At 41.3% G+C, this 20,753-nt stretch overlaps 1 protein-coding gene across 10 annotated transcripts in view; it reads right to left on the bottom strand.

Moving 5' to 3' along the window:
* Window positions 1-20,753, bottom strand: part of NR1H4 (nuclear receptor subfamily 1 group H member 4) — a 66,709-nt gene that overhangs the window by 37,049 nt on the left and 8,907 nt on the right. For 3 of the 10 annotated variants that reach the window (XM_045187224.2, XM_024579354.4, XM_024579355.3), the window contains exons 2-4: window positions 18,584-18,717; window positions 17,816-17,950; window positions 1,697-2,062 (exon numbers count right to left, since the gene is read on the bottom strand). In XM_045187224.2, the coding sequence (XP_045043159.1) occupies window positions 1,697-2,062; window positions 17,816-17,894 (445 nt within the window). In that variant the 5' untranslated portion in view covers window positions 17,895-17,950; window positions 18,584-18,717. Of the gene's footprint in view, window positions 1-1,696; window positions 2,063-8,099; window positions 8,223-8,621; window positions 8,753-17,815; window positions 17,951-18,583; window positions 18,718-20,753 lie in introns of those variants that run through there. The other 7 variants (XM_045187223.2, XM_024579352.3, XM_024579353.3 and 4 more) reach the window with 5 other exon arrangements.

Here is a 20,753-nt window from a genome sequence, read left to right as displayed (position 1 = left end):
TTTTTTTTTATGTAGGCTGGCAATTGACTTCTCAAACCTATGTGTATAATTTTATTTTTATTTCAATCCAACTTTCAGGCTGGTCATTTTGAAATTTTCATTTTTTTCTAACCCATTAGCTATTCCTCCCTGCTTTCTTTCAACTCTCCCTCTTTTTCATTTCGGCTTATTTTCTTTCTTTCCAGCTTTATTGAGATATAATTGGCATACACATTCTGTAAGTATAGGGCTACAACGTGGTGATTTGTTCCACTTACATATTGCAAAGTGATGACCGCCACAGCCTTCACTAACACCTCCACCGGGCCACATTACCACCGTTTCTTTTCTTTTCTGTTTTTGTGAGAGCATTTAAGATCTATTCTCTTAGCAACTTTTAACTCCTTTTTTTTTAAACTGTCACAAAAGCAGCTTTGCATCTCCAAAACTCTGCTTACTCAAGAAAAATATTGCCACCAAATATGGGAATGGGAGGGTAATGTTACTTTTATCATCATTTGAGGGTATGAAAAAATTAAGGAGTATAGAAGAGTTTGAATATATTTTTACAAGGTAGAGTTATATATACTAAGCTCCAGCGATGAACGTGGATTTTCACATGCCATTCAAATAACATTCATCCCATACTTACTCTATAGCAGGCACTGTGTTGGGTGCTAAGGGGAATAGTAGAGCTGAAGGCATCATCAACGCCTTCAAAGAATTTACAAGCTCTCCTTTCACCTATACAAACTTGGCCCTCCACAAAAAGAATAAGGATATTTTGAAGGCCATAAATGAGATCTTTTAAATGTTCTTTATAGATCTGTTTTAATTTTTAAGTGTGGGACTTAAATGCCACTTTATGTTTTAAAAATTTAATGACATCGCATCAAGTTTTTAAGAGGTGACTAATGTTGGTTTTTTACACAATCTGATCATTTGAACTTTCAAAGGTTTGAAATGTCCTTGAGCCATTCTTATGTGACTGTTTATTTGCACGGAATCATGGCCATCTGGGAACCTGAATTTGGCACACCATTCACAGATCTGCTCAAGGGCAGTTTTTATTCAGCTTTCAATGTCATAGAAGCTAGCAGAGTAGCTACCACACGGTAGGCATTCCATAAATATTTGTTGAATGAAGAAATACAAAGATAAACAGGTTAACCTACTAGTCCACTCTGTTCTTTCCTCTGAAATTTTATGAACTTATTACCTGTGTCCTTCTTGGGAAAGTAATCACATAGGATTTTAAATTGAGTTGTTTTCATATTTCATGTGTTATATTTTATTCATTCTAAATGGATAGAAATTTCTCTGATCTCCCCACTCCCCACAGCATCTCACAGATGGTTCCTGCTAAGTGAAATATCTGTTGAAATAAGCTATTATTACTTCCTTCTTTCTTAATTTTAAAAGACTTAAGTTCACGTGTCTCTTTAAAAAAACAACAAAAAAACCAAAATCCACAATCATAAATTTCTTAGCTATGTGTAAGGTTGTGAATAGGAAAAAAGTTACTTACATCTAAGGAAAATATTCTAACAAGCTTTTCCTAGAGATCTAAGGCATGTAAACAAAGGTGAGGAGATAGGAAGAGGTAGAGGAGAAAAAGGGAAATTATCTGGGAAAAGGGGAGTGTCCAGTCGGAGGGATTTCGACAACCAATATAGTAAAACCTTAACGAGGACATTGCCAACCAAAAGATGCTTACCTTTGCACCCCTCACAGGTCAGGGCATTGTAATGGTATCCAGATGCTCTGTCTCCACAAACAACACATAGCTCATCTCCTTTTATTCTCCCTGCTGATGTGCCCATCCGGGCCTTCTTTGCTCCAGGAATCTCTACTATCTCAGTCTCTCCCTGGTAGAGAGTCTCAGCTGGCATTGGCTTGAGTTCATATATTCCAGGAGAGTACCATTCTTCAGGCTGCTGGGGGTAGAAACCCAGGTTGGAATAATAGGATGAGGAGGAAATCTGTGGTTGAACTTGGGGAAACTGAATATTGTTGTATTGTGAGTATGATTCCACTTCTAGATTCTGTCCCAGGGGGCCTGCTGTTGGTTCTGTGAGTACACCTGGGCAAAGGGACAATAAGACTGGAATGAACATTATCATTCTATACGTTAGAGAGGCAGTTTAGCACGCAGTGTGTTTGAGTGTGGGCTCTGAGAAGAGACTGAAATGTTTACCTATATAAAAATTAACAACTTTTTTACATCGAAAAGTCTGCACAAAGAATTAAATGACTAAATTACAAGCTCAGAAAAATATCTACAACATAAAGGACGGACGAAACAGTTACAGCATGAATATGTAAAGAGTTCTTGCAAACCAATAAGAGAACATTCAACATGGAAAATTTAAAACAAATCGGAAGATTTTAAAAACAAAATGACTGTTAAAAAAGCATTCAACATGGAGAATATTTAACATTCCATGGAAAAATGATGAAAAGACATGAATGGTCAGTTTTTAGAAATAAAAACACAAGTGTGTTAAAAAGATATAAAAATGTGTACATCCTAGCCAATAATTAAATTTAAATTGAAACAATAGAAAATATCACAGTTTTCACCCTTAAACATATAAAGATTAAAAAAGTTTGACAACACATGCTCAGGAAAGGAAAGTTGTTGGAGAGCAATTCGTCACCAGCTTTCAGCACTTAAAATTCAAACACTCTGTGAACCCAACAATCCTCGGCTAGGAAATTGCTTTCCAAGATATACTTGCATCTGAATGAAAAAAATGTCTGTGTAAAGTGTTCATTTGCAGCAACACTTGTAAGAACCATAAATTGAAAGTGATTTAAATATCCATCAATAGGAGTCTAGTTAAATAAGTTATATTATATCCATACAATGAAATCCTACGTAAATGTGAAACAATATGGGTGCTCATACAGAAAGGTTTCTATAATATGGTGCTTTTTGAAAAAATTAAGCTATAGAATAATGTGCATATCTTCATGAATGTTAAAATACACTATGTGCAAGTGAGGGAATTCTTGGCACAGGGCAGAGGGAACTGGGTGATGGCGACTGTGGGGCGTGAGACCTCTGTGCTGTTCTCTGGGGTGGGAGACGGCACACACACAGGAGTGTCCTGCCTGAAATTTGTCCCCCTGGGTTCACATCTTAGCTTTATTTTATTACCTACCATCTGTGCATGTGGACCATTTACTTAACATCTTTAAGTCTCTGTTTTCTCTTCACAAAGCAAGATTTAATACCTACCTCATTAGGCTGATGTAGGGATTAAATGATGTAATGCATTCAAAATGCAAGTGCTTTGCTAAATGTGTAGACACAAAGTGCTAGATGAATTACAGCTGCCACCAAAATCGTAATAATCATTATTCCCCCTGCCATTATGAAATGAGACCCTTATCTAGAAAACCTCTAGGTAACAGAAAACCATCAGGTTGTGGAAATGCTTCTATTTCCTAGAATCATAAACTGTGGCTCTTTAGAAAAGAGCACTGTTTAAATTATACAAAACACTAAAAAATTTCACAGACATAAATAAGATACAGGAGAGCATACACATATGTCTGATTGTTCAAAGCATAATCAGGCAACCCCAAACCAAAATGCCATCTCTACTCTGAGAACGAGACTGAGCGAATTACTGAGAACCCCAGTTTGTATAGCAGCAGCTTGGGATGAAAATGCCTACATCAGGGTGGCTGAAGACCGAGATAATACAGATCCACAGTTCCTCATCTGAAACTCTGGAGTCGCCTGTGTTTTCAAATTCGGAGTTGGTTGGATTTTAGAATAGAATACAGTATTCTTTCTCCCAGCATCAAACAACACCACTTTCCACAGTGCAATGTATGAAGGCTCACAGTAAGAGAAATAAACGAAGGCCGTGAATGCCCTCACATTCATTTAGGTCCGGTTTTGCCACTGAAGGAGTTTGCACCGCACTGTGTTTTACGCTTCGTTTTTGGAGGTTTGGGAATTTGGAATTGTCGATTAGGTTGTGAGTCCATGCATCTCTACATGTGGAATGCTCTTCACAATACTCGCAAGATGGTTGTTACTATTATTATTATTACTACTATTACTTTTGGAAAACTTTATTATAGAGTTCTTCCTAGTGCCAGGCACTTGTATATTTTCACATCCTTCTCACAAAATCCTATGAGGTAATTAATATTATTACCTCACTTACAAACAAGTAGCCTGTGGCATAGAGAACTTCGGCAACTGTACTCCTACCTACCTGAGTAGCTGAGCTTTGAACTCTGGGAGTCCGACTTCAAAGCCCATGTGCAGAACTGTCCCTCTCTAGGATAACTTCAGATGTGTGATGCTTTAGAGCATGATAGTAAAGCTTTTCTCTTCCTCTCTGAGTTCTTTAGTCTCTTCACTGCTCTGCTTGCAGACAACCTCTCACTGGATCTGTAGGGCTCAGTGTGATCCTACCCTTTCTTTTCCAGCCATTCCTTAAATCTTCCTTGCTGATTCCAGACTCGGGAACTTTCCCACGTGCTGCTTTCCCAGCCTGGGGCAGCCCGCAACACATCCATCCCCTCTGAGGGCTTCATCTCACTAATACTCACTTACCTCTCAATTTCCCTTTAAATATAGTTTCTCTCAGAAGTTTTCCCTGAGTCTGAGTCCCTGAGAGTCCTGGCTCTGAACCGAGTTATATGGCACTTAGCTTCCCTGCCTGGGCCAACCTTTGCTCATCTGTAAAGACTCCATGCTGGATAATCTTACAATTCTCCTTTATATCTAACATGTCTGCAAGTGTCTGACTAACAGTCCATGGGCATTAGAATGCAGAGCTTTTGGACAATGGCAAAGCGGAGTATATGCATATTTATTGCTGGTTGAAAAGAGTGCTTTCTGCATTGACCAGGAAGTGACTGACAGAGCACCCAGGGTACAGTATCTGTGCAGACATCAACTTCCTCTTGCATGCTCGACTTGTTCAAATAAAACCAGCATTGAGGCAGAACATCGAACAGGCAAAGAGACTTGTCTAAAGACCGCAAAATGGAAGAACATAAATGTATGGCATTATGACAGAAAAAAGGAAAGACATACAATCCTGATTTATCTAATAATTAAATGACTAAAATTTCTGGAGTAAATAGGATCGCAAAGAACTTAGCATTAAAAACAGTTTCACGTGAACTTACAGCCAGATTTTATCCCCCAAATCATCTTACCCCTAATCTACTCTGCATCTCCACCCCCAAGCCCAGTTGCTCTCCTCGAACACTTCCAGGAAGGTTAAGCCACTTGCCCGAGGCCAATCAATTAATGACAGAATTCCTTGGATGCTGTAGAATCCAAGGAAATATGTACATTTTTCTCCTCTTATGACAATTCCAAGATCTCTGAGCATCATTTCAACAAAACAAAACTTTTTGTAATTAAGAGACACCACAGAGTCCCAACCCATCAGACCCTGGTATCAATATCATATGGACCTCTGGAACCGTCTTAGTTAAAATGAGAGGCTTTCACAAAGATCACTTCTACTACATGAAACAACAAAGCGTGGTAAGAATAGGAGATTGGCACACAATGGATAATGCCTCTATTCCCAATGCACACTACTGAATACTTCGAGCATTCCATTGTCCCTACCAAGTCTCTATAGAGTAGAGACAATAAATACACAGGCAACCTACAATCAAGTAACCCCACCACAGCCAACATATTTCAAACTGGGATACTAGAACAAATTCTACTATGAACTGACTGTGAGACCTTGAACTAAGGCCAAACATTGTGTCTTGATTTCTTCCATAAAAAGGGGCTATGCACACCCAGCCTTGCTATCTCAGAAGGCAGCTCTGACTGTAAAATAGTCCTTGAGGAAAAGTTTTGACAAGTTGAGTGCCATCAAAAGACATGCTTGATTCCTGAAGAAACTAGCAAAATTCTGACTCTAATGACAGTTAATTGATAATTAGCAATTGTTAATATCTATCAGTCCGTTTTGATGACATAAATGATAGGCTACTTTTTCACTTATATACATATATTGAATGTTACCATTTGCCAGATACGGTGCTAGGCTCTGAGGATAAAGCAATGAATAAGACAGGTAGACAACAGATAGAAAAGGCCACTCCTCTGCACACGTGTGTGTGTGCGTGTGCGTGTGTGTGTGCATGCTGCAAGAGGGGATGTCAAAGACTGGGATAAAACCAAGGAAACAAACACAGAAGTTTCTGATACAGCATAAGCAGAGGCAGGTCAAGTTTAGAGTATGCTTTCTGAAAAGGTAAATGTATTTCTACTTGAATATAATTTAAAGAGATATACATATCAGTTTGAATTTGTGAGTGGGGTTTTTTTTGGAATCAGCTTATCCAGCAGTTGGAAAATTTGGATTCCTTATTATGGGAAATTCTACATGAATAAGAAGAGTATGAGAGTTGAGGAAAGAGTTTTTAAAGGGGAACACTTGAATAGATTCCAGGGAAGTCTGAGACCCCCTGCAGGGGAAAACAACTTCTGGGCAGAGAGACTGGGGCATTTAATAGTTTCTCTGGAGGAGTACCGTCTCAGGGAACTTTCCGAGATGATGGCAGTGCTCTACGTCTATCAACACATCAGCCACTGACCATATGGAATAGTGAGCATTTGAGACATGGCTAGCAATAATGAAGAAATGAATTTTTCATTTAATTTTAAATAATTAAAATTTAAAATGAAGTAGCTACATGTGGCTAATGATACCACATTAGTGCAGCTCTGAGAAGTTTGTGGCCAGAACCACTTGCACCCGCAGGGAAGAACAGGGTTCATGTAATAGCAATGGCATTTTCCCAGGATCTCATGGCTTCGGAGCCCGATAACAGGTCCAGGTTTTATCCAGTTTTCCTCTCTGGCACTATGCCGACCACAGTAAACATATCATGGGTGTTTGCTAGAATGTCTCGTGAATGGGAAAATTGCCTTCTCTGCCTCATTGATTTCCTAATTCATGGATTCTTAACTGTAGGACACAACTTCATCTGTGGAGTTGTTTGCTTTTCCTGGTGCCAGGCCTTTCTGGTGCTGGAGCCTCTCCTTGGCTTGTCGCTGACCACCTCCTCTGTGAGGTCTGTCTGAGCTCCCCTGGGTAGAACTGATCTCTCCTACCCTCTGTACACACCTCTACCACAGCGCTTAGAAGCGGGTTATAATCATTTTTGTTTGTTTACAGGCTTATCTTCCACACTGAACTGGAGGCGAAATGATGTACTGGTTACAAGGGTCCTATCTCATGGACAACTCTGGATGCCATTCACCACAACTTGGTAGATGTATGAACGTGCTAAAGACATTGCACCCCTTTAACCTTCTGTCCTCTACAAAGTTGGAACAATATAGTACCTAGACGAGAGGTTTCAGTGAAGACATAGGCAGACAAAGAACGTAAACTGCACGGTGCCTGACACAGCGTTAATGTTCAGTACATTTTTGTTATTGTGGTGGTTAGTCTGGGAACTCTCCGCAGTATCATACCATATCACATTCCCTTTTTGAGTCCTGGCACCTTACACAAAGCCTGACACAGTGTAACTGTTTAATAAATGTTAAATGGAAATAATAAGAAATTTACTTCCCCAGCCTTTGAACTAATTTCCATTTCTAAATAGTCACTTTTAAAATTTTCATCTTTATTGTATTTTTTCCATTACCATGGAGTCCCTTTAACCCCCACCCCCAGCAATCACCACACTGCCGTCCACGTCCATCAGTCCCTTTTTACATCACATTTAAACAAACCAGTATGCTGCCAGGTCTGTGGTCACAGTATGTTCAATGTTCTAATTATTGTAAAAATGGCTAGAGTTTCTCTCTTAGCTGGAAATTTAAAAGGGAAGATGCTATTTTGAGAAGAATATTAAAACAGACAAAATATACTGTCTTCATTCTAACCCTATGTTTTAATTATAATCCATGTTTTGCTTCAGAAAAAATAGCTTAGGCCTAAAGCTGAACTCGTTGTTCATTTGGTTTTCCAGACTATTAGGAGAGATAGGCTGTGAAAATAGTTCAGAAAATAAGGGTTCTTTAATCTCTTTTTGTTTTTCTCCCCACAACCCACAGTCTGAAATATACCTTCTGTGTCTCTACCCCTGTACGCACTTACACGTAAGTCACTGAAACAAAATTTCTATGAAGCAGCGTTGATCTTTACTCCTTGAGGTGCACGCTGGGATTTCTGTTCTACTCCGCTCTACTCTTCACTTCTGTTCTATTCCAGTTTGTAATGCTGGTGACAAGCCACGAAACAGATTTCATGAGCCTCTGGGATCTGAGACTTGCCATTTTTAAAACACTGCATTAAATAATACACTTTACAATGTCATTTCAAGGGTCCACAAACATTCAGGTTAGAACTGCCTAGTGTTTCACTTGAAACGATGGTGCTAATTTTATATAATACCTAACGAAGAATTTTAGGAAAAACATACTTAGGTTTCATCTCAGTGAAATACCCACCTGGAGGCCTATAAAAATCACCTACCCCCACTTCTCACTCTGGTCTTTTGGTTCTGACCAGGCCATCTCTGATAGAGATCTGTTACCGTCATCTCAAACCCAAGTCTCCCCCCTTCCCTCAGGCCAGCTGCAGAAGCCCGACCGAGAGAAGCTAGGAGCAGTGTCCTACCTTTAGCAGGCTTCAGGCCCATCATGTCCATGATGAACCCTGACGGGGTGCAGCTGTGGCAAGGACTAATCTGAGCGGGATTTTCTAACTCCTGAAACTGCATTACCATTCTTACCTTATTCCCGGCAACTGAAAATGAGACTAGGGAAGGAGTGACAGAGGCCAGAGGTTGTGTGGCTTACTGATTAACTTCATTACTGAGCAGAATATTTGTAAATGTTTATGAGAAAACCTCGATGCCAAATTGCCTAGTAAGCTGGAAACCAGTCTCTTAGATAAACATTTTGGGGGAACACTTTCCACGTTAAGAAATTTTACAGGGCATATTTCTGTTCCATTGCTCTAAAAGTGGATTTGGGGAATCAAGTGCCACGCTCCAGGTCTTAAAATTTGTCCCTATGGAAAGGCTACAGAATGGAATAGTTCTGTAACAACAGGAGGCATGAAGGCACAATGCTTCACAGGGTGAGGCCTCTTGATCCGGGTTTCTATCCAGTGTTATGGTGGAATTGTGTTCCCCCCAAATTAATATGTTGAAGTTCTAACCCCAGTACCCCAGCAGGTGATCTTATTTGGAGACAGGGTCTTTATAGAGGTGATCAAGTTAAAATGAGGTCATTAGGTTGGTTCCTAATCCCATAGGACTGGGGTCCTTATACTAATGGAATTTTGGGCCAGGGAAAGACACACGTGGAGAGAAGACATTGTGAAGAGACACAAAGATGAAAACAGTCACAAGTCAATGCTCTCCAAGGCTCTCCAAAGCCAGGAACAGACTCTTCCCTCACAGCCGTCAGAAGGAACCAACCGTGCCAGCACCTGCATTTTGGACTCCTTGCCTCCAGTATAATGAAACAATACATTTCTGTTGTTTAAGCCACCCAGTATGTGGTATTTCATTACAGTAGCTTTTCTTTTATCTACACCTGAGGACACACTACTGATTTTACAGAGAGAGGGAGGAAGGGAGAGAGGCAGAGAAACATCGATGTGAGAGAGAAACCTCAATAGGTTGCCTCTCATATGCACCCCGACTGGGGACTGAACCTGCAACCTAGACAAGTGTCCTGACCAGCATTTGAACTCACAACCCTTCAGTTTACGGGATGCTGCCCCAACCAACTGTGGCCAGGGCTGTGGCAGCTTCATCAAATTAATACATTCAGGCTCCCCTGTTATTAACTAGCTCTGTGGACTGTGGACAAATTCCTGAACCATTTTCTGCCTCAGTTTCCTAATAATCAGACAATCTCAGAGAATTATTAGGAAAAATAAACAAAATAATATTTAAAAATGCTCAGCACAATGGGTGGATACCCATCATTATATTGATACTGTGATTACTCAGCTTTGGACTCATGTTTTAGGGTAGCTAGCATATCGAGTAGGAGTAATTTCTGCAGCATAACTGGTATATGTCTAGCTGGTGCCTATGGATTATTTTTGGAAGAGAGGACTTTAGAATAGGACTCAGTAGGCCCAGGGTTGAGCTCAGGCATAATGCAAGCATATGCACTGTGTAACCTTAGGCCGGTCTCTCAGCTTCTGTGGGCCACATTTGTATATATCAGCAGATGGTAAAACATAGATAATTCCTGCCCTACTTCCCTCATAGACTTTTCATGAAGATAAAATGACATAATAAATATCAAAGCAGTTTTAAAAGGCAAACATGACCTACATAAATGTAATAATCATTGCTAAGATGTATCTACAGCCCATAGAAGGTTAGTGTTGTTTCACATGCATTATCTCACCCGGTCCTTACCTGCACCCTTTGAGGAAGCGGTTATTTAGGATACCGACTCTCTCTATCTTATTTTACAGACTCAGAAAAGCAACTCAGAGAAGTTCAATGAGCTGTCTACAGTCACCCAGTTATTAAGGGATAAGACTTAAACTTTAACTAAGGTCTTCTGACTCAAAACCCTGTGGCTAAAAAACTAAGGCACACTTGTCCTAATTGCCAAGAAGAGTAATGGCCCATGGGCGTATTTCAATTTGAATTGCTCAGTCAAGTGTTTCCATTGGCTAAGCTGCTCTCAATCCTATTTACTTCTGACCTCACGTCCCTCTCCTCACAGTCTGAGCTACCCTTGCCTCCTTCGGGACAGGAGCTACCCATAGGATGTGAACTGGGGCAAACTACCTCTGAATTTTCTATTTCAAGAATTCTGTGCTCAGTTTTTCACAGGTCAAACAAATCAGTCTGTCTGTTGCCCTCAGAAACTTCTATACTAAAAAAAAAGAAACATGAGCAGGATAATTTAGCTAATCTAAGAAAACTTCATTGCTGAATGAAATCCACACAAGATGTTCTCATAATTAGACTAATTGGATCTCTATGTTTCTCTCAGTGACGACCAACTGCCTCGTGTTATTTGTTCTAAAAATACCCTTTTCTATGGGGGGTGGTGGAAGAGAGTCGGGGGGGGGGGGGGATGAGCGGTGATGAGACTGGACTCAGGATGGTGAACACGCAATGCAATATACAGATGCTGCGTTACAGACGTGTGCACCTGAGACCTGTAAAATTGTGTTAACCAGTGTCGCCTCAATACATTCCATTAAAAATCAAACATCCAAGTGAATAGCATTATCGCAAGGCACCTGCTTTGTACCACAGCTTGGAATAAATACGTATAAATGGTTAAAACATAAAAATATGGTACATTTTCCCCCTGCAGTTCTGTAATGTCTGAAAGAGTACCCACTAGGCATATATGGCTACTTAAATTAATTTAAATTAAGTAAATTAGAACCAATTTCTCAGTCACGCTAGTCACATGTTACGTGTTCTGCAGCTACATGTGGATAGCGGCTACTGCACTGAGCAAAGTAGGTCTGGAACATCTGCACCACCACAGAAAGCTCTGCCACACAGCGTGGTCACAGGCGGTCCTTGGGAGCCACGTGAATGACACCAGTCAGGGCAAGTGGGGCACCGGCTATGAAGCTATAAAAAAGGAAACTCCCGGATATATGTGGGCAATGCTCTTCTGAGAACTATCCTTGAGACAGGACTTGGCCAACAGACTTGGGATGGTACAATCTTCTTGGAAAGCCTTTCTCCACTGCAGTGAACAGGGATACTCTTAGCCCGGATCCTTCCTCATGCAATTCTGATTCTTGTCCTGATCCCATTTTGGTTCCCCACTTACTGTCTAAGGAATCTTAAGCAGATTATTTAACACATTTAAATCTCCACTTTCTTACCAGTAGATGGGAACAGTAAGGGGATCTACCTTATAGGAGAGTTGTAAAATTAATATTAGTGGCAAATAGTTAGTAGAGTACTTATGATATGCCAGGCATTCTTCTGAGAACTGTAATAAGTAAGGCAGTAAGTAAGTATCTTGAACAAAGTTAACGAATTTGCCTAAAACCACATCCTAGTCAATGGCAGATGGGATTGAATGTGGGAAGTCTGTCTGCTTAGAAATCTAAAATGCACTCAGCATGATGCCTGACATGTAGAAAGCACTCAAGAATTGTTAGCTGTTGGCATGATCACAATTCTTTTGATCACTGTAAAGGTATGAATCTGCAATCTTATTTTATGGTCAACCTTTCTCAGCTCAGTTCTTCTACGAGCCCCTGAGATTCGTGTTAACCTGTAGAGTTAAGAGCTGTGCCCTGGATGACACGGATCCGCCCCCCTGCAGGCCACCTTGTCTATCATTCTTTGCCTCGCTGCATGCCTTTTACAAGCTATGTATGCCTGTTCTTAAAAAGGCATTAATATATTTTAAATAAAGAAATGCTTTTTAGATCATTCTTTTCTTTTACCCATTTCTTAACTTCACTAACTAAAACACCAGATCTAAGATGCCTGGGAGACCAAAAATCAAAGCCGTGGTGAATTAACAAAAATCTTGGAGACTGCTTAAATTTGTGGAAGAGATGCAGATACGAAATATTTAAATTATGCTCAAACAAAACTCCATTTTTATGGTATATTTCCATGTTCTGCAAACTTTCAGCTTTGATTCACCCACTGACTAAGGACCATGTTCACCTGAGTTAAACTCAGTGCGATGAACAAATGTCTGAACTCAAATGTCAGGAATACTCCACAAAACTGCATCTCAAGACCTTTAATTGTATTTTAAAACATCTGGCTGACTCTGTAACACTGGAAATGTTCTTTTAATTTAAGCAAAAAGGCAAGAACCATATTCTGATAAAAATAAAGCTACCCAGAGAAAACAGGCCTAAAGAGCTGACAGAAGCGTAAAGTGATGAAAAAGAGCTAAGGGAAATGGAATCTGAGTGAACAGAATTACACAGGACGTGCCTCCTGCCGCTGGCTGGGCCTCATTTGGAATGGGCTTTATTACAACGACTGTTAGACACAGTAACAGACCAATATAAAAACGCGGGTGTCGCAGCTGTTAGCAATGCCATAGTGCCGAAATGAGGGCATGCGTTTCTTTCCTGAGAGCACCCCGAAATGTATTTCCACAATGTTGATTTTTGTTGGCTCCTTGAAAAGTCTTTGCACTCAACAGTGTGAAGATAAACAGAACTTCCGCCTTTTAATGAGCAGAGTGGTGTTTATCATTTTAATAATTTAAATAATAACAACTCCATATCAAGCCCTGAACTAATGATACTGTTTTATGATGCCTTCAAGTTTCCAGAACACTTTCCCACACAGCCATTCAGTCCTCCCAAAAAGCTGGAAAGGGGATGTCATTATTATCCGCACTTTATAGCGGAGAAAAAACTAAAGTTCAGAGAGTCTCAGTCGCCTCTGAGACTTTACTTCTCTCAATTTCATTGCTTATTTTCAGCTACATTCTGTGACCTTGTCCCAGTGTCACTGAGCCGAGTGAGCGGCACTCGCTGCACTGAGAGCATTTGGTGAGAGACTGTACTATCTCTTGCTTACTCTGTGCTATTATTAGAATGCTCTTCTACTTAGTCTGAAATTCTGTGATTGGTTTTTGTTATTTTTTTGAGTTCTTAAACCACAGTTTGCTAAAAGAATACATAGATTTTAATTAACATGCTACCTCCTACCCTACTCACTATGTCAAACCATAAGGAGCTGTGGACTTTGTCATTATTACCTTTTATTATGTGCTAATTACGTAAAGATCATGTCTTCTTCATTCACCAGCAGAGTCTTTCTTAATCCACTGAATTAATCTTTGACCAAGTTTCCTGGCTTGCAGGATCTCCCAAAGGGAAGGAGACTTAACTCTCTTAGGTCACCATGTCCTTCCATTCGGAGGCCTGTGTGTGGATTGAGTTACTGATGAGCTAGATTCCCATCCGGATTTGTGGCAGCCTGATACGTTAAAGGCCCTCACGAGGTGATTCCAGCCCCATGTTTAAAATTCCATTCTGCCCAAGCTTCTTTCCTTCTTTCCTACAAGGACAAGCCTAAGAAAACAGAACGATAGAGCAAGTCTGCACCCTCCCCCAATCTTAGCCTTCCTGTGAGCATTCCAATTATTGGGGTGAGGGCACAGGGTGGTGTAGAATCCCATTATTCAGTGTGACAGGCCCATCTGGTGTCGCATGCTTTTGGCTTAGCTTCTCATTTCACGTGGAGCTTCAGTACCTATCATGTTGACAGACTCACCTCGTGTTGACAGCCTGTCATTTTAAGAACATGCCACACATCTCTTTGTTTTCTGTCCCAAACTCCTTTAACACCTCCAGAGACTACCTGGCCTTGTTTCAACGGGAGTGGCAAAAGCACAGCCCAGAAGTGCTGGGGAGTTCATGTCCCCAGGGGCTACCCTCAACCGACTGGAGCCAGAGGTCAGTTAGTAAGTGCCCCCTCCCCAGGCCCTCAGTGGACAATTCCCCAGGCTGCTCCCAGAGGAAAAAGCCTTCCTTGCCCACGGCAGTGATCTTCATAACTCAACTCACAGCGGTTTTCCCTCCTCTCTTCTCTCAAAGCCCCAGTCCTTCGCACCTGCCCTCTGAGTACACCTCTCACATAAACCGCCTACACACAAGTCCTGGTTTCAGACTCTGCTTTTCAGGGTAACCATCTATGGACAACGGCCATAGAATGCCAAGTCTAATAATCTCCTCTTACAAGTGCTGGTTCAGGGACATGCAGGGTCCAGAGCCCATTCTCTAGACTCTTCCTTCAACCGCCCTAAATAAGAGTGAAAAGACCCTTCCAAGTCCATTCTAGATTTTGGGCCTCTGCATTTGCTATTTCCTCCGCCTGGAATGTTCTCCTTAGCTTGTCTTTCAGTCTCGGCTCAGCTTGTTAACTCCCCACAGCCCTTGTCTGACCATGACGTTGAGAGCAGCCCCATTCTTCGGGTTACTGTGACATCACCCTGGTTTGTTGTTTTGATAGCTCTTACCGCTGCCTGATGTTATCTTGTTTATTTATTTGCTTGTTTCCTGTGAGTCTACCCTCCACTAGGAGCCTGCCTGTCTTGTTTCCTGCTTTATTACATCCCCCACACATAGTCAGCGTTCAACATTTAGATGGAAGAAATGACAGCTGTCCACAAACTTCACTTGCCCTTGTTGTAACAATGTGACTACTGATTTTGATTACACAGTTAGACCATTGGACAAGAGTTTAGTTTAGCTCTCTGGCTGGTTGAGCCCATGAGTTACCACTTCTGAATTTTTGCTATATTTTAAGATCCAAGAGTGATGGGAGAGGCACTGTGGGTTACTCATCCATGGCCACAGTCTTTTCCCTGGTGATCTGTATCCTAAGCTCTGGGTGGGAGGTCCACAGACTCCATCAGTGTCACCAGCACACAGAAGATGAACAGGAGGAACAGAGAGATAAAAATGCAAGTCTTCACCCCCTAATTTGGCATACCTTAGCTCAAGCATGTAGAACAGAGTGAGACGGAGACCCTGGGGAAAAGAGATGTGGGGGAAAAGTGCTTAGCCCCGGCTCTAGAACTTAATGGGGAAAAGGGAAAGGAGCCCCGCTTGGTCACACACGGTTCAGATTAGTTTACCAGGAGAGGGGACCAAACGAAGATTTGAAGAAGCTGCTCCAGCCGGGAAGAACAGCTGTGCATCATGGCTTATGCAACGTGGGCTATCTAGTCTCAGCAGCCTTAAGTGAAGTGTTAGGGAGCTGGATGAGAACGTGGTCCAGCAAAGCAGACAGGAGAGAAAAAGCACACTGGACGCACGAGTCACGGCGCTTCCTCAGCAATCACTTTCTGATGCTTCTCACTTGACAACACCTTCCCCACTGTTTCTGTCCCTACCCACATCGTTTCACCGCACGCCGCTGAGGTCAGCCTTCAACCTGATGCCCTTGCTCAGAGATCTTAACACACAATCGTAAAATTTCAGAGCAGAATATGGACTTTTACAATAATATGGGAAAAAAACCTTAAGTGGAATTTTCCTTAGTCTCTGATATGTACCTATAGTCTTAATTATCCTGTGCATCCTGACTGGTAGAGCAAAAATTATAAAGATGTCTAGACACTGGTTACTTTAAGGATGTGCAGGATAGACAGCAGCAAATGGTCAAGTAGCTGGACACGGAGGCAGGGGGCCCGCGGGCCTAGAATGCACCCACAGGACGAGGAAAGGGCAAATGGAAGAAGCGAGATGCAGCTGCTATGTCCAAGAACTGGCATTCCATAAATAATTACTGACGCCTTTGGTCTCTCTGAGTCACCGATAAGCATCTCTTGTTTTCCTTAACCTCTTTTCTCCTTCCCTTCTATTATTTATGACTTGATTCTTATTTATCAGGTGCAAGCTAGGATTAATACAATATCATCACTGCCCTTAAATGCTCTTATACTCTTTGGGGGCAGGTAGACACATAAACAGGTAACACAAATGATGACCTCCCCTTGGAAGGACCTGATGAACCATTATACACTAAGGTGCTAATGAATCGTATGCAATAGGATAAGCTATTAACATCTCCCAGGGACGTCTGCAATCAAATAGGGGATTGTGCCTTCAAACACTGACTCTTGTGGAATTTCAGGTGTTTGCATTTTCATTGTCATTATCTACCATGGTCCCTATATTAATGTAGAGTGAATAACTGGGAGCATTCAAGCGCTCTCTCTTTTTAAAAAATATTTTATGCAGCCCTAGCTGGTGTAGCTCAGTAGATTGAGCATGGGCCTTCGAACCAAAGGGTCACCAGTTCAATTCCCAGTCAGGGCACATCCCTAGGTTGCTGGCCTGGTCCTCAGTAGGGGGTGCGTGAGAGGCAACCACACATTGCTGTTTCTCTCCCTGTTTCTCCTTCCCTTCCTCTCTCTCCAAAAATAAATACATAAAATTTTTGAAAAATATATTTTATTCATTCATGTTTAGAGAGAGGGGAAAGGAGGGAGAAAGAGGAGAGAAACATCGGTGTGAGAGAGAAACATCAATTGGTTGTCTCTCACATGCCTCCAGCTGGGGACTGGGCCACAACCCAGGCATGTGCTCTGCCTGGGAATTGAGCTGGTTACCTTTTGTTTTGAGGGACGAAGCCCAACCAACTGAGCCACACTGGTCAGGGCCAAGCTCTCCTAATACGGCTACTATGCAAAAGGGAATTATTGTAAGAGTGGCACAAAGCTTCCCTGTCCCATCCAAAATTTACCTCTGACGACTCTTTTCTGATATTCCCAATTAAAACTGTTTATAATGAGATTTTTTCCATAAATACATAAAGTGGAGCAATATATTATTTTATGGTGCTATCTAGTTACAGATCTACTGGAAACAACTTAGTACAATTTGTCCTCCTGCCAGTTTCAATGACTAATCCTGGCACAGTGCCATATATCCCCCAGCACCAGAAGGATGGTGGGTAGAAAACCTATTGCAGAGCTATAACCTAAGTAACCTCAGCCTTTAATGGGTATAATATTAAACCGTAGGAATCAATATTTCATAATTTAGTACATGCTGCAATAAGATCAGACGCAGCCCTAGAACAGGAATTTGTTTCTACTCCCAGCTCTGTTAATTATCTAGCCTCGCGGCCTTGGGCAAGCCTTGCTGTTCTCGTCTATAAAGGAGAGGACCATGAAGTTCAGTGAATCCGAGGTTCTATCTGCCTCTATCCTTGCACAGCAGCTAGCGTTTACTGAGGACTTAGAAGGAACAAAAACATTTTCTAGACTCTTTGTTGCACTCATCATCTCAGTTTTTTTCTCATGCATTTCCAAACTGTGGTTCGTTGTATATATTGATAGATTTAAATGAACTTGGCGACTTACCAAACAAATGATCAGAGAAAGAAAATTCATCCGTGGCAGGTAAGTGAGAGTGTTGGATGAGATTCATTTTTGATCCCATCCAAACTTTTCTATTTGAGAATGCACCTTTGTTATTGTGGTCTTCAAAGAAACAACCTGAAAGGCAAATAAAGAAATAGAGGGTTTGGAAAGGGGAGGAAGATAGTTAAGAGAGAGGGGGAGGGAGAGTGCAAACTAACTCATAAAACAGTGAAAGGCTCCCTTTTGACATTTGCCAAGGCCTTTCTGTATGTATTTGCCGTCAGTATTTATCATTTTTACACCTAATTTGAACATACACATGTCCAGGCATGTGCTTTTGGAAGAGGTACTCTCTAATTTATCTAGGAAAACATCCTATATTCTCACTTAAATTTCAACACTTGGGAAATTTGGGCAAAGCGTGATGACATTTTGGTTGTCTTTATTTCTTTTACACACAGAAAAAACAGAGACAAGTATAAAGGCCTCGAATCAATGATTTAATATCTTAAATTTCATTCTGAAATTGAACAGTTTTTTGCCCAGACACAAAATTTAAGACGACTTTCTACTGGAATTTTCTTAAGTTGAGTAGGCACTATGTCATCAAATCAAAAATTCAGAAGTATTTCCCCAAGATCTTTATCTTTGCCTTTTAGGGAGAACTTAAGGGATTTTAATTTTTGCTCTCATGGTCTACCTTGGCCCTTTATTTCTCTGGGATAAAAAGAAGTTATGATAAACAGAAAAAATAATGGTAAATCTCACCACAGTGTCTGAAGTTTCATCCTGAGATGTACAGCACTTGTCCAAGAACCCAAGAGCAGTAGTGCTCACTTTCAGTTTATCTCTAGGTCTTCTTCCTTCCCTCTTTTCTTCCTTCCGATATGTCTTCTACCTGCCTGAAGAAGTAATTTGAAAGGTCAAATAATAAAAATATGTGCTGTCAGAACCTCCTTTCCAAGGCTGTTTTCTGAGGGTGATTTTCAACCCTTTTTATCCTATCTCCACAAGGAAATCACTTTGTTTACAAATATATAAATATTTATATTTTCTACTCAGGAAGAGAATATGGGGGGGGGGTTATTGGACTAACATTGATTACATTAGAACTGTCCTACTATTTGTGTGTCTCTCTCTCTCTCACTCAGCGAAACGATCCGGTTCCAGCAGAGGCGGGTAGCAGAAGTGGCTGCCGGCGAGGCGGTCCACCAAACCATGCTTGCCGCACTCATTCACCAATTCATGCTTTCAAAATACATTTGCTGAGGACTTACTCAGCACTAAGCTCTGCGCTGCATCTTTGGAAATAAAATGATGAAAGGGGAAAAGCACCCATGATCTATGACATCAAGCTCAGTGAGGAATAGAGACATTAGAAAATAATCACACAAATACACAGACAGTTACACAGTGTACTCGAAGCTGTTGAGGAAGATGAAGATTAGGTGCTCCAACGGAGAGGTCAGGTGTGAAAAGGAGTCACGATAACAGAGCACCTGAGGGAGGCTGTGGTTTCAAGGGCAGTTTTTATTTTGCTTGAAATTTTCTTCAACTACCGCTTACGTTCAGTATTAGTTTGCAGCAGTTTCCGTGGTGTAGCATAGGAACATGTACTTAGACACCCACATACTCCACAGATCATTCCCCCGATGTTTCCAGGACCCAACTGGCAGCATCCTGTTATTATAGTATTATTGACTCTATTCCCTATGCCGTGTTTTAGATTCCCATGACTGTTGTAACTACGAATCTCTACTTCTCAATCCCCCTCACCTCCAGCCAACATCAGTCTGTTCTCTGTATCTGTGAGTCTATTTCTGTTTTGTTTGTTCACTGATATTGAAGAACCCATATTTTTAATGACGACATTAAACTGTCTAGTTAAACAATTGTAAGATCTATCCTACCTGTAGACATTTCGTTATGATGGCAATACCCTACAGGGCACATCTGAATTGGTGAGAACACACCAAAGGGGCTGAAGAATTTGTAAAAAGAGAGAATCTCCTGTGAAAGGATACAAACTGTGTCCACTGTGGGGAACAAATAGCATGGCATGGGCCTACCAAAGTCTACTGTCCACTAAGCCAAAGGACTCATTGGAAGAAAACTCATTCTAAAGTCAGAGGGAGCCAGGAAGCATGACCTTCACCCCAAAGCAAAGCCACCATCACCAGAGGAATGTGTAATTCTCAATGTAGCACAGTGTTTGACCGACCTGTACTAGAGTCAAGAGGTCTTCTTGCCACACTGGTGTGAAAAGGGACAAAGTTAAAAATAAAAATGAAGGTTGGTCACATTGAAGTGTAAGAAAGACCTTTCTAACAGAACACAGTAAGTAGGAGAGAAAGCTCATTTCAACTCTAGCCTCACCCTCCAACAACTCTGCCACATGTCACAATGGAACTTTGACCCCAACAGGATTCAGGGCCATTCTGGGGCAATTGTGAAACAGCCCCAGATTTCACAGATTGTGGCTGCTGAGGTATCACCATAACCAATGAGAATGTCCAGCAGAGGAGCTGTGACCACTGGTTGGGTCCTGCTCTCTCCATTGCACACAGAAAGTAGCAGAATAACTGGCCAGAGCAGACTGGATTATGAAGAAACATGAGGAGACCCCAAAGCACTCCGGAAATACTTGCAGGGAGGAAGACTTTTAATCCCTGCACCTTTCTCCCCTTCCCCCTCCCAACTGATAACCCTCCAAATCATCTCCATATCTATGATCCTGTTGCTGTTCTGCTGGTTTGCTTAGTTTGTTCCTTGGATTCAATTATTGATAGTTGTGAATTTATAGCCATTTTAATGTTCATAGTTTTGATCTTTTTCTTATATAATTCCCTTTAGCATAGCATATAAGGGCTTGGTGAAGATGAACTCCTTTAGTTTTACTTCGTCTGGGAAGCACTTCATCTGCCCTCCTGTTCTAAAT

The sequence above is a fragment of the Desmodus rotundus genome, chromosome 3, assembly GCF_022682495.2.
Source record: "Desmodus rotundus isolate HL8 chromosome 3, HLdesRot8A.1, whole genome shotgun sequence".
Classification (NCBI taxonomy): domain Eukaryota; kingdom Metazoa; phylum Chordata; class Mammalia; order Chiroptera; family Phyllostomidae; genus Desmodus; species Desmodus rotundus.
Note: the sequence above shows the minus strand (reverse complement) of the source record. Positions and strands in the feature narration are given on the sequence as shown.